The 13847-nt window shown below is 34.2% G+C and overlaps 2 protein-coding genes and 1 long non-coding RNA gene across 3 annotated transcripts in view; 2 read left to right on the top strand and 1 right to left on the bottom strand.

The window, feature by feature from the left end:
• The window catches only part of grk5l (G protein-coupled receptor kinase 5 like), a 785510-nt gene that overhangs the window by 533732 nt on the left and 237931 nt on the right, over positions 1-13847 (bottom strand). The window lies entirely within an intron of this gene.
• On the top strand, positions 742-5706 carry LOC141375918 (uncharacterized). Its single transcript, XR_015498511.1, has 4 exons — positions 742-1094; positions 1253-1425; positions 5099-5291; positions 5502-5706. It is a non-coding gene; the product is annotated as an uncharacterized LOC141375918 (long non-coding RNA).
• The window catches only part of cacna1fa (calcium voltage-gated channel subunit alpha1 Fa), a 65850-nt gene continuing 61698 nt past the window's right edge, over positions 9696-13847 (top strand). The window contains exons 1-3 of the mRNA XM_087265317.1: positions 9696-10023; positions 11563-11752; positions 12047-12152. Of these exons, the coding sequence (XP_087121443.1) occupies positions 10005-10023; positions 11563-11752; positions 12047-12152 (315 nt within the window). The 5' untranslated portion in view covers positions 9696-10004. The remainder of the gene's footprint in view (positions 10024-11562; positions 11753-12046; positions 12153-13847) is intronic.

Raw genomic sequence — 13847 nt, 5'->3', positions numbered from 1 at the left:
GAGTACAAAAGATATATGATACGAATGGAGGGATGAGATTACCAGAACAGGAAGAAGAGTAGGAGGAGAGGAGAAAAAAAAGGAAAAAAATACTAGTTAAATACCATATCAAATTTTAATTCCTTATTTTGCAAAGCTATTCTTAAATTCTATTAATCAATTTTGTTTCCTTTAAGTAATTAATTAATTGCATTATTATTTAAACTTGATTTGAACTGTTTCCTAATAGTGTCTGAAATGACAAATTTTTAATCCCATAAATGCTTAATCCTTGAACTCATTGATATCTTTGATTTTCATATGCCACACATTCTGTAATTACATGTTCTAATGTTTCTATTTTCTCGCATTTATCACAACATCCTGTCTCATGCTTCCCTATTCTAAACTTTTACTGGTTTAGCAAACAATGACCAACACGCAACCTAGTTATCACCACATCATTCCTTCTATTACCAAACTTATTTCTAGTACCACCCACACATCCTTGAATATTATGCATATGTCTGCCTTTTTCTCCATTATCCCACTCCCTTTGCCACATTCTACCTGTTTCTTTTGCAATAATGTTTTTTACCTCTGACTTATTTTTATTTCTATTTGATTATGTTGTAATGCTTCCTTTGCAAGTTGGTCTGCCTCTTCATTACCTACTACTCCCATATTGCATGTCTTTCCCCATCAGCGTCTGGACTCCGACTGAGGCTGACGCAACTCTCCCGCACTCTCCGAGAGCAAAGCGTGCAACACTAATTGCGGCCCCACTTAAACAAATGCCGAAATAAGGTTCCTATGCCCGGTAGGCATTTAATACATAAATGAATAGTTTTTTTTTTGTTTTGGGAAGTTCATTCACAAATATTATCATTAAAATATACATTCCTCTTCCCTACTGGCTACACCGGGAATAAATTAAAAAGCTTAAACATGGATATATCACTTTCAAAAGGATAACAGCAGAAGTGGGGCTTCAAGAAAAATAGATTGATATTACGACGCATTAGACAAGAGTTTTAGGATGCTGCCCAGCCATGAGAAATGAAGGTGTGCTTGACTCCTCGCTGTCATTTTCACAGCTGAATCGTTTGTGGGGGGTAAGTTTACTAACAACTACTGTGTAACGTATAAGCTAATGTTAGTATTTTTTAGTAATAATAAAATTATAATTTATAATTGCTTATAATAATTAAAAGCTAACTATTAGTAGCATTTCAAACGATTTAAACTGGACTGCATGCGTTAACATTCACAGACAGTATTGATCAGGAAACTCTTCAAAAGAATTTCATTCTCAGTCACCACTGAATGCCCCAACACAACCTCCGTCTGTGTGTAATGTACAAGAAGAACCATCTGCGTGTGAGGTTCCAGCCTGCTCATCCCCTAATCTTCAAACACTAGTCAATCATACACGCAGCCTCCTTGGTAAGAAACTTTTTTAAACATCTTCTTTTTTTTTTTTTTTTTTTTTTGCCACGCGCTGCTGTGATAACTCTCCAGCCATTCAGAATGTTATGAAATGCTCAATAAGCATTTTCAACAAAATGAACAAATAATTCACTTTAACAAATAGGCCCACCCACTATAGGCCCACCACAATCTTAAAGAGCCCATATTATACATGAAATGGGGTCATATTTTGGTTGTAAGGGTCTCCAACAACAGTCTAATATGCATGCAAGGTCAAAAAACACTTTCATATTTTTATAATCTGCATTTATTTTCACCTAATTATCCCAGCGACTCCCATATGAATCGTCCAGTGATTCATTTGTTCACAAACCCCTTCTTAGCGCAAAGCTAATCTTCGCTGATTGGACCGATGACAGTCTTTTGCGATTGGTCGACACTAGGGTTGGGCGTCTAAGCTATAATGCTGATCCGATACGCATCTCGATACAAAGAATACGATCCGATATATTAGCGATACATTTGTGACATTGCAATGCAACACGATACGATTTACACCCATATCACGATACAATGCGATAATTCAGCACTAACTTATTAGATCAAGTTCATGATATGATGTAAGAAAGGATGCTGTGCCATTGAATGAGTTTGATTATTTATTAACCAAGTAAAACCAAGACTTTTTTTACAAACTGGCTTTTCTCTCAGAGCCAGAGTGTCAGTTTACAGTAGAGGGCCATTTTAGAACATATAGCACATATTATTTAAGTATTTTCAAGATAAACAGAATGTATAAGTGCAATATATATTATAAATGTATATATTTGCACTCTTTCAACATAAAGGTTTACCATTGCACAACAAGAATTGTGATTTAACTTTTCAACTATGAAAACAAGTTTTACAAAGATATATTGTGCCACTGAATATTTAAAACTTTAGGTCGTGAACTAGCAGTGTTATGTTGCTTTGAAGCATCACTATCACTAAACAACAGGCTAATAAAAATATAAATAAATAAAAATTAACAGGAGGAGGTGTTTAAAACCTTCGTTCTCCGTGACACTAGGCTGAATATCTTTGCAGATGAACAATGCAATAGCATTCGTTGTTGGCGTAGAGCGCACAAAACTGTTGCGCATGGAAACAACTTTCAATGCTTTTCTCACCACTTTTGGAGCTGGTAGCTACAGTTGAAGCAGAGCAGGAAGCCGGGGATGCAGGAACACTGGAAGATGCTTCCACAACAACACCGAGGCGCCGCTTCAAGTGAGATTTCAGATTAGTCGTACTGCATGTGTATTTTACAGATGCGCGGCGCATTTTGCAAATTGCATCTGTCCTGTCAAGTCGTCTATCCTTTTTGCAGAATCCATAATGTTGCCATACTTTAGCTTTAAAACTCAGTGAGGAATAAAATGTTTGTTTTGCTTCTCGCGCTTTCCGAGGGCGCACCACTAGCTTCATCCGCACACCTGATACACTGAGTTGTAGTGTAAGTGTACACATCCGCAAGTCCGTTGCTAAGGCATACTTTATGTAGGTCGATTTAAATTATGCGCCAAAAACAGGTTGACAACACTTGTTAATAAATAAAAAATGCATTCTATATTAAGAATATAAGCTGTATCTTGGAAAAACCGATGCATCTCGCAAAAACCGATGCATCTCGATTTGCTTCCAAAATTTCATTCATCCTCTGCTGCTCAACTGATGCACTCGCATCGTGCACGCGCATGACCGCGTATCGATACATATCGGTTAATCTTCCCATCCATAGTCGACACTGACTGCCTTCAGCGAGAGACAGAGTGAAATGCCCAGCAGTAGAAAAAGTAGTCACGGTGCATACACGCTTGATAGTGTAAGTGTGGATTTTAGCTGCCAGTGGGTGAATGTAAATACAGACGATGGACTTGAAAATACAGACGACTGACTATTTTATTGAACAAAAACTCTAAGAACTGGTGAGGAGATCTCCTAGCTTGTCACACTTTGCTCTTTTTACAGACTCACACACACACACATAACCCTCCTCCAGACGACAACGTACGCGCACAAACACACACATAACCCTCCTCCGAATGACAATGCGCGTGCACACACAAACACACACACATAACCATCCTCCGGACAACAACGTGCGCACATACGCACACACACACATACACACACATAAACCTCCTCCGGACGGCAACACACACAGACACACACACACACATTACCCTCCTCCACAGAACGTAAACAAAATGGCACGCTTCGCGTTTTTAACGTAACTTTTAACGCAATATGAGAATATAGCGAGTTAACCTGATACAGTACACGCAGTTATATGTAACAAATCACAACTAAATACATTTGCAATCTAGACACTGCAAAAAATGCTTTTCTTGCTTAGATTTTTTGTCTTGTTTCTAGTCTAAATATCTAAAAATTTCTTATATCAAGAAGCATTTTCTAGGCAAGCAAAACACATTGTCTTGTTTTGAGAAATAATTTGCCAACATTAAGTGAGTTTTTCCTTAAAACTAGCAAAATAATCAGCCAATGGGGTAAGCAAATTAATCTAGTTTTTTCTTTTGACGAAAGATTATTTTGCTTACCCCATTGGCAGATTATTTTGCTTGTTTTAAGGAAAAACTCACTTAATGTTGGCATATTATTTCTCAAAACAAGGCAATATGTTTTACTTGTTTAGAAAATTCTTCTAGATTTAGGAATTTTTAGATATTTGGACTAGAAAAAAAGCCAAAAAATCTAAGCAAGAAAAGCATTTTTTGCAGTGGAGTAAACGAGGCAACAACTTTAATCGCACGTACTTACACTTGAGAAATGGAGGAAGAAACCGATCCATGTCCTGACATGTCCATCAGTACTCTTTACTGATCCTTCCTTTAATAAACGGCCGATGAAGTATTCTTTGTAGCATTTAGTTTTTAGAAGTTTCCAACTGCTCAAGGCTGGGTTATAATGCTGAGGTTTCATCTTTGGACATTTTTCTAGCCTGTTCTAATGTTTTTTTATTTTTAATAATTTAATATTTTTAAATAAGTGAATAATGCATTTTGCAGCAACATTATAATGTATGTAACTCTCCAAAAGAGAATTTAACTGCACACTTACTAAAAAGCTAAATTAATTCATTAATTAATATTATATGAGCGATTATATTAAGCAAACAAAATATTCATTATCAGTAATTGACCCAACAATCACAAAACAATCTATAAATGATCTTACAATATATTCAAAGATCTAATTACATTTTATTTTTAACTAACTTAATCTCAATTGGAAGTATACGTTATTATTATTTATATATATATATATATATATATAAATATATATTAACGTTATTATTAAAATTAAATAATTTATATGTTTGCTTTTTATTCTTTTTTTATTTGTTTGATTAATCAGTGTTTTGTGGTAATGTTTGGGTTTCTTTTTGTAAATATTGTAATAGAAAACAAATCATAGAAAAGCTAAAGTGAGTGAGCAGTTATACTGTTTCATTACTGTGTCCTCTTTAACTTGCTCTTCACTAAAGTGTGTTTTTCTTCACTTCTTCATTAATTTTTTTTTTTTTTTTTTTGCTGCTGGTCTATTCAGGAAAATGAAAATCTCTCTTGAACTTGTAAACACCTATCTTCTCTTTCTTTTCATGTTATTCATATTGTTGTAGAAAATCCATCAATATGGAGCGATCAGAGATTAACATCGGTGAACAAATGCAACATGTGCTGTTTGTTCCCTCTACCACTGTCCATTCTGCACTACAAACTTATACAACCCTAACAAACGGATAAACCCTCAATGAAAATCTAATTGGAAACTCGTCTTCAGCTTCACTTTTTCGAGGGCAGTCCTCCAGGATGGTAACATAATTTTTGAATAATTTATATATTGTATATTTATATATTGCAGTATAATTTTGATGTTAAATACTCTTATTTATGTATTTATTGTCATGTTGCATACAAACAAATGACAAATATGTTGTGCTGGAAATTGAAAATTGTTACTGTCAGCTATGGAGTAAATATTATATATTTAATAATTTATCTAAAAAATATTTTTTCTTACAGATTTTATACAATACAGCAGTGTGGTCTGCGATGTCAGCCAAGTCTACACTACCACTACACTTTATTATTCTTTCAAATTTGATTACTTACTTTATATTGAAATAAATCTAAACAAATCTTAAAAGATTTTAAAATAAAATTTTGTTTTGAAATTGAATTAAAATTGCATTTAATTTCATTTAATAAATTACAATCCAGTTCAAAATGAGTCTTTATTTTATATTTTGTTGAAATGCCATTCGTAGTTTAAACAATATTTTTTTATTTAAACTATCATATATCTATAAATGCAGAGAAACTCACAATAATAAGTGCTCTACCTAATTTATTCATAGCTATACAGTATATGTTTTTATATATTAGCTTGAAAGTTATATATGTGTGTGTGTGTGTGTTTGTATATTTATATTTATATTTTATATATATATATATATATATATATATATATATATATATATATATATATATTAGGGCTGGGCGATTTTTCCGATTAATTCGAATTTACGTTTTAAGATTATTTAATTTTGAATGAAATCGAGAAATCGCGATTTTTAAAAATATATATATATTTAATACATTATAATGGCACCAATGCGCTTGGGTTCACTCTCTGTATGAAGCAGGAAGCACACCAGAAGCGCCTCTCGGCAACGCGCCGCACAGCACCATGCCATGGATTTTAGAATTCTAAACAGGTTTCTATACACACACCAGCGCCGCCCAGCCACGATTCATGAAGCAGTTTATATTTCAGCTGGCCCACAGAGCGCCATCTGATTAGTTTCATGTTAAATATCATGTGAATGTGCGCGTTTGGTGTGTGATAGTTTAAACTTTCATCTACGCGCCGTGTCGCGGCGCTTCTGTTGTGCGACCTGCTTGACTGCCTGTTAAAGCGTGAAGTCATGTAGAATTTTACTTGTTGCACGTCTGTGTGGATTGTCAAGACATATTCCCTCATCAAGTCGATAAACTCGATCTCAACATGTATGAAGGACGTAAAAGCCTGCCATGTGAAAAACCGCGCCAATCTTTTAGTTTGAACACGGGCAGAGGTGAGGGACTGTAGCAGTGAAAATTAAAGTACCCGCCCCCATGACGTCATTTAGCGGACCTAATTGAAAACCAGACAGATCAGGCAGCATAATAGAGAGTGGAGCAAAGCGCATCAAATGATCGGTATTTTAAAGGGGGAAATAAGAAAAATAGATTTAATATGTTATTTTATATTTGAGACATTTGGTGCTTGTATTTGCTCCTACTAAACGTCCCCAACTTCACACATTGGGTTAAATTAGGCTGTAAAGTTTGTTACCTTGTTCAGTCCATTTCTTCCACTGTATCTTTTTAAGAAAAGGCAGCAGCATTACAACCTGTCATTCAATCAGAAGACAAAGTCAAAGCTGAGCTGACAGCCAATCTTTCCTAGGCTCGGCAAAACTTGCAAAAATACCTCTGTATTCCTGCAAGTGCAATATTTACACAAATATATCTTATTCAGATCTTCAGCAACAATATTTAACTCGTGAATTTGTTTTACATTTATTTACATCTTGACCGATTTTTATATGACATGGCCATTAAAAATACAATGTTCTTTAACCAGATGGTTTTTCAAGTTACTTTTAAAGAGAATTTTACTTCAGTCATGTTGTTGTAATGTTTTGAGAAGACTAGTGACACAATAAAAAAAAAAATCGAAATCGTGAATCGGTCAAACTTTATAAAAAACCTAGATTTTTTTTTTTTGCTAAATCGCCCAGCCCTAATATATATATATATATATATATATATATATATATATATATATATATATATATATGTATAGAGAGAGAGAGAGAGAGAATTATATATGTATTAGGGAATATTGTTTAGAGCTTATTGTTTCAGACTAAGGCGACGCAGTGGGTAGCACGTTTGCCTCACAGCAAGAAGGTCGCTGGTTCGATCCTCGGCTCAGTTAGCGTTTCTATGTGGAGTTTGCATGTTCTCGCTGCGTTCGCGTGGGTTTCCTCCGGGTACTTCGGTTTCCCCCACAGTCCAAAGACATGCAGTACAGGTGAATTGACTAGGCTAAATTGTCCGTAGTGTATGAGTGTATGTGTGGATGTGGATTCAACTTTGGTACAGGTAGTGGTAAAAAGTGACTCAATTGGCCTTTCAATTTATGCTTAACTTCGATTATCGAATCAAAAAATAGAATCGTGGATGCTGCCACGCCCCCATATCACATTAGCTTGGCTTGCCAAGCAAGAAAAAAACAGGCTTGTTGAAGTGCTTGTTAAACTGCAGATGCAGGAGACCCGTCGACAGAGCTTAAATCCTCTCCTCTTTCAATGAAGTCGCCGGTGTGGAAGTATTTTGGATTTCCAGTTAGTTATGTTGACAACATTCGTGTTGTCGACAAAAAAAAAACACAGTTTGCAAGCTCTGCTATGTACGTATTACGGTTGGGATGATAGACGATGGGAGCATCGCGATCCTCGGCCCCGCACCCTTTGCAAATCAGCTCGCGAAAAGTACACACTCGGGCCCTGTTTGCACTAATATGTCTTTGTTTTTAAATGGCATTTTAGAACGACAACGATCCACATTCACACTGGCGTGTAGCATTTCTGAGCAGCCCTCCTTCCTCACTACTGCTAAAAAACGCACATCACGTGACCACACACACTCATTCACACACAGACACAGACGCACACACATTGTCATGCGCTCGAGACAGCGGGTCAAGGCAGTCAGCGGGTCAGTAGACTGCTTCCATCTTTTACTTTCACACAAGTACTTAGCGAACACCTCAGATACTGTTGGCTGGTTCCTGTTGGTTGTGCACCTTTTTTACCGATGCCATTATAACGACACAGATCACTGCCTATTCACTAGTCCTGCAGAAAAAAGTGATTGACAGGTGGTAATTATGTGTGTAACTTGCCTTTATTCATTTACTATATGATTTGTTTATGGGTAAAACAAAGACCATGCAAGTCAGGTAGTTTAAACGGTAGGCTACAAATAATTAATTCGTTATTAATTAATTAATTATTCATAATCGAATCGAATCGTGACTTTAGAATCAAAAATGTAATCGAATCGAGGATTTAGAGGATCGTGACACCCTTACTATAGACATATTTTATTACATTAGTGATGCAGCACTTATTATTAAAATCACTGAGATAAATTGTGTTAAAATAAAAGTTGTCTATTTTCAATATTCGGGTTGAATTTTAAGGGTATTGTATATCACTTAATTGCACTTCAGTGGTATTAAAACTGTACTATAGTTTTATGTATTGTAGTATTGGAGCTCTAATACAGTAATACTGCAGATGTATCGTGGTAGTATTTAAGCTGTATTGCAATAATAATAATGCATTTGTATTATTTAATTCAATTCAGGCTTTTATCATGCACAGTGAATAGCATAAGTAATGTTCCAAAGCTACTTTTAAAAAAATGCATGTCATTACAGTCAACAACAGAAAATCAAGATGTTGTGTATGGGGAAGACAGTATATATATTGTCCTTTCCAAAATAATATATCTATTTGTATAATTAATTTTTTCCCCAGAGATGGGTTGTGGCTGGAAGGGCATCCGCTGCGTAAAAACTTGCTGGATAAGTTGGCGGTTCATTCCACTGTGGCGACCCTGGATTAATAAAGGGACTAAGCCGTCAAGAAAATGAATGAATGAATAATTAATCTTTAATGATTTAAATTAAATCATAGAAGTACTTTTTTTGTATTACAGTTATACTGTAATTCTACTGCAACTAACTATACTGTAGTATTAGTATTGAATTGGTTGTAGTACAATTATATTATAGTACAATTGTATTTCAGTAATTTTGCAATATAATTAAATAATACAGTTTTTTTAATTGTCCAAAGAACTGTATTTATTTTACAAATTGCAGTTTTAAGTAAAAACAAAATGGCAGTGTTTTTTTTTATTTTATTAAGGGATCCTTTTATGGTTCTGTAATTCTACAATTGTATGGAAGCACTGATAGGCCCATATGGAAAACTAAGCTGGCTTAGCAAAGGATCCCACTTGTGTATTTAAAAAAAAAACGTGCCATTTTGATTACTTGAAACAACTTTGTTTAACATGTTTCAAGCTCACAGATTTTTCATTGTCTCCACCTCCCATTTGAAAGGTTTCAGCACAATCATCCCCTTTAACCGGCTCACACGAGTTAATCCTGAATTACTTGGCTTACTACAGCCATGACTGCAGCTACATGAGAATAGATTTGTACATTTGCTTTCATTAATGCGGGTTACATATTGAATATTGCAGTACCTTTGTCAATGCTCTGGTTTCTGAACCAGTTATTTTAACTATGTCTTCAAATTACATTCTTTATTTTTAGTGCAGCATGCGTGACCTGTTTGGATAATCGCTCCCGACATTTGTCAGTATGAAAAAAGACTTAAATGATAATTACATGTGAGTTTGTGGACATAAACGGTATATCTTGCTGGAGAAATTGTAGACATGGAAGCGGCAACGAAAGGTGAGTTTTCTGCCATAAACAAATCTTAACGTGGTTTTGGGTGATTTTAGTATAGAAATATTAAACAGTTCTTGTAGACAGTCAACATGTTAAGAGAATCTAATCATTTTTGGTACATAAAGATGTACTGAAACTATTAAACAACACCCATTCTTTAAAAAATATATATTTTTGATCAACTTTCAATGTTGACTACTTTAAGCAGTCAAATCATTTATTGAAACAGGCCTAAAGCATTTTGCAGTTAACATACATGCAGTTCCTGCTAGACAGATCTCTTCGAGAGCTTCTTACTGTACATGTACTTGACTACATTTTTATCCACATCTGGAGGTTTTTTTTTATTATTATTATCATTACTATTATTATTATTATTATATTATTATTTGAAACATTTTAATAATTCTCTGTGATAATGTCATTTTTTTATTAACTTAGTGTGTAAGATGCTGGTGAAGGGTATCTAACTGATGTAAAACAGCTGTCGAAAATTATTTTAATGCATAGCATTTTTAAAGTAAAATATGTTTACGTTTTGTTTAGGTCACAGGTTCTAAACATTATTTTTTGGTCACTTAAATCTGAAAGCTGTTTTATCTCTTAATGTCAGTATAATTCAACCAGACAACATTTTGTTATATGACACACAGACACAGAAACAGACACCAAAAAAAAAAAAAGGAAATAAATAAACAAATGTTAATATAAATAAATGTTTTACTATGATGTTTTGTACAGGCTGATACACAAAGACATATATTTGCTGTTATAGATTTATTTGCTGATTATATAAATGTGTGTGTGTGGTGTGTATATATATATATATATATATATATATATATATATATATATATATATATATATATATATATATATATATATATACATACATACAGTACATACATACATACATAACTGGTTTATTTTATCTTTGCCATGATGACTGTAAACAATATTTTACCAGATATTTTTCAAGACACTTCTATACAGCATAAAGTGACATTTAAAGGTTTAACCGGGGTAATTAGGTTACCTAGGCAGGTAAGGGTAATTAGGCGAGTTATTGTATATTGAAGGTTTGTTCTGTAGATTATCGAGAAAAAATATAGCTTAAAGGGGCTAATAATTTGTCCGTAAAATTGTGTTTAAAAAATTAAAAACTGCTTTTATTCTAGCCGAAATAAAAAAATAAGACTTTCTCCTGAAGAAAAAATATTATCAGACATAGTGTGAAAATTTCCTTGCTCTGTTAAACATAATTTGGAAAATATTTAAAAAAGAAGAAAAATTTGAAGGGGGCTAATAATTCTGACTTCAACTGTGTATATATATATATATCTTTATATATATATATATATATATATATATATATATATATATATATATATATATATATATATATATATATATATTTATATATGTGTGTGTGTGTGTTCTATTAAGTAAATAAAAGCATAAGCATTTTGTATATTCATTTAAAATAATGAATATAATTTGTTGCAGATACATAATTTATTGGAAAACTCTTTATTATTTCAGATGGGGTTGGCTTGGACCCCAGCAAAACGGACACACTCAACTCAACAGGTTCTGCAGGACAAAAAAGAGCTGGAGGAGCCAAGAAGCACACCCAAGCTAACAAATCAGCCTTGCGTGCACCCAGAGCTCTGTGCTGCCTTACTCTCAGCAATCCTATTCGCATGGCAGCTCTGGCTCTAGTGGAGTGGAAATATCCTTTTGTCAAATATGTGTGCAGACATTATACAGTCTTAGGCATATTCGGTCACACCTTATTTTAAGGTACAATTCTTGCTATTAACAAACCATTAACTATGACTATTAGCTCAATAAACTCCTATTTCCCTCTTATTAATAGTTATTAAGAATCAGAGAGGCAGAATAAGACCAAGCATAATATGTACTTTATAAATACAAGCTAAGGTAAAAAGCCACTGGTTAAAAGTGAGAATTGGTAACTAAAATAAAGTTTAAGGAAATTATTTCCTTGACTTTAGACCCTTAAGCCATTTGATATATTCATTTTACTGGCCATCTTCGCAAATTGTGTTGCTCTTGGTGTGTCCAAACCGTTTCCTGAGGATGATTCCAATGCCACCAACCACAATCTGGTGAGTTTTTTTTTTACATGTCAATTTATTTTACATTTTAGAAGCAAAAGCTGTGACAGGACATTCTTTGTGAAGACTCTCTTTTTACTATATATAACTGTATGCTTTGTAGCAGTTCGCACAGTCAAACTTTTCACATGCTCAAAGTTTAAGGGAGTGTATTACAGGAAGTATACTTAAAGGTTTAACAACTTCCCCTTGATGGTAGTTTTAATGGTTGTCATATTAAACTGTAGGGATCAAATAAAATATGATTATGAAGTGTTTTACAGCTCCCGTTAAGGTGGGGTGGAGGGGGTATTGTAATTGTATTAGGCTTGAAGTTTGACTGACAGCTCTGAATACCAAACAGGATAAGAGAACTCACCATCTGTTCTATCTCAATGGCAGCTTGTTCATTGCCCTTGCACAAGACATAGTCTGCTCTGACTGCAGTTGTGCTATGAATGTTTCCAAACCATCTGTGCTTGTTTTTGCTTTATTAATTTGACAGTTTCATTTTTATATTGCCCGTCTGCCTGTTGTTTCTCTTGTACAACAGTGTCTAGCTGTATTTCAGTTAATCCCTTTGCACTAACACCTCTGAATATCTATCTTACAGTTTGTTCGTACTGTGATTTTCAGCTTAGCCAAAGTTTGTATTGATGTTTTTTTATTTAAAGTCAATAGTGTATTCAGAGTACAGATGCTAATCTGGATTTAATGTATAGGTTACCCAGAGAACCTCCAGTCTTCAGCTTTTTAGCTTGCTGAGAGGGTCAGGAGGGCAGAAAGCTAATGAGCTCAGCAATGTGTTACAGGGGAAAGTAGGTGAATTGAACAGTGTGTGTGGACTGGTTTTGGTGGTTTACAAAGACAGTTTTTTTTGTATAACGATGACATGATGACCTACTGTAGTTGTACTGTATTATGGTGGTTTACATGGACATGCCTGATGACGCTTCAGAATCATACTTTATGGCAGGGGTTCTCAACTGGTTGCTGTCATTTTAAAAAAATAAATCAAATTATAGAAATATTACAAAGTAAAAGCGACAAATACTGTTAACAGTGGTTAGGGTAAGGAAATGTTCAGTTACTATGAACTAAACTGAACTGTAAATAAAACATGTTTTCAGGTTTCTAAATGTCGTTTTAATTTAGAAGGTTTCATGCTCTCTTATAAGAGCACCTCACTACATATGACACTGAGGCTTTAGGTCTTTTTTGTTGTCAATATATGTAAATCTATACTTTACATATTCGCGGTCATACTTGTGCTTCAACATGTTTGTTGCTATAATTAAATGGTATTTCACATGTCAAACGGTAGGGTTGTTGTGCACTAATTTCAAAATAAAAGTCCGGTATAAGCAAAATAAGTAAAAAATTTTACTTTAGTTTTTTTTTTGACCACACACTCCATGACCCACTAAAAATGTACCCGCCACCCACTTTTGGGTCGCGACCCACCAGTTGAAAAACACTGCTTTATGTAGTCTTTTGACATTCCAGTTTGGCCACAAGTTTCCTGTAAGGGTTGGTTCCAGATTTCTTAAATAATGTAATAATCTATTTACAGTATGCCAATGCACTTCCTTCATTAAAAAAAAAAAAGATATAAAAACACACTTATCACTCACTCACAAATATTAGAGAATACACTGCACATAGTAACTTGATGTCAAGAGTGCACTGTAAAATGTATTCATACAA

Source organism: Danio rerio, chromosome 8 (assembly GCF_052040795.2).
Source record: "Danio rerio strain M-AB ecotype USA chromosome 8, GRCz13ab, whole genome shotgun sequence".
Classification (NCBI taxonomy): Eukaryota; Metazoa; Chordata; class Actinopteri; order Cypriniformes; family Danionidae; genus Danio; species Danio rerio.
Note: the sequence above shows the minus strand (reverse complement) of the source record. Positions and strands in the feature narration are given on the sequence as shown.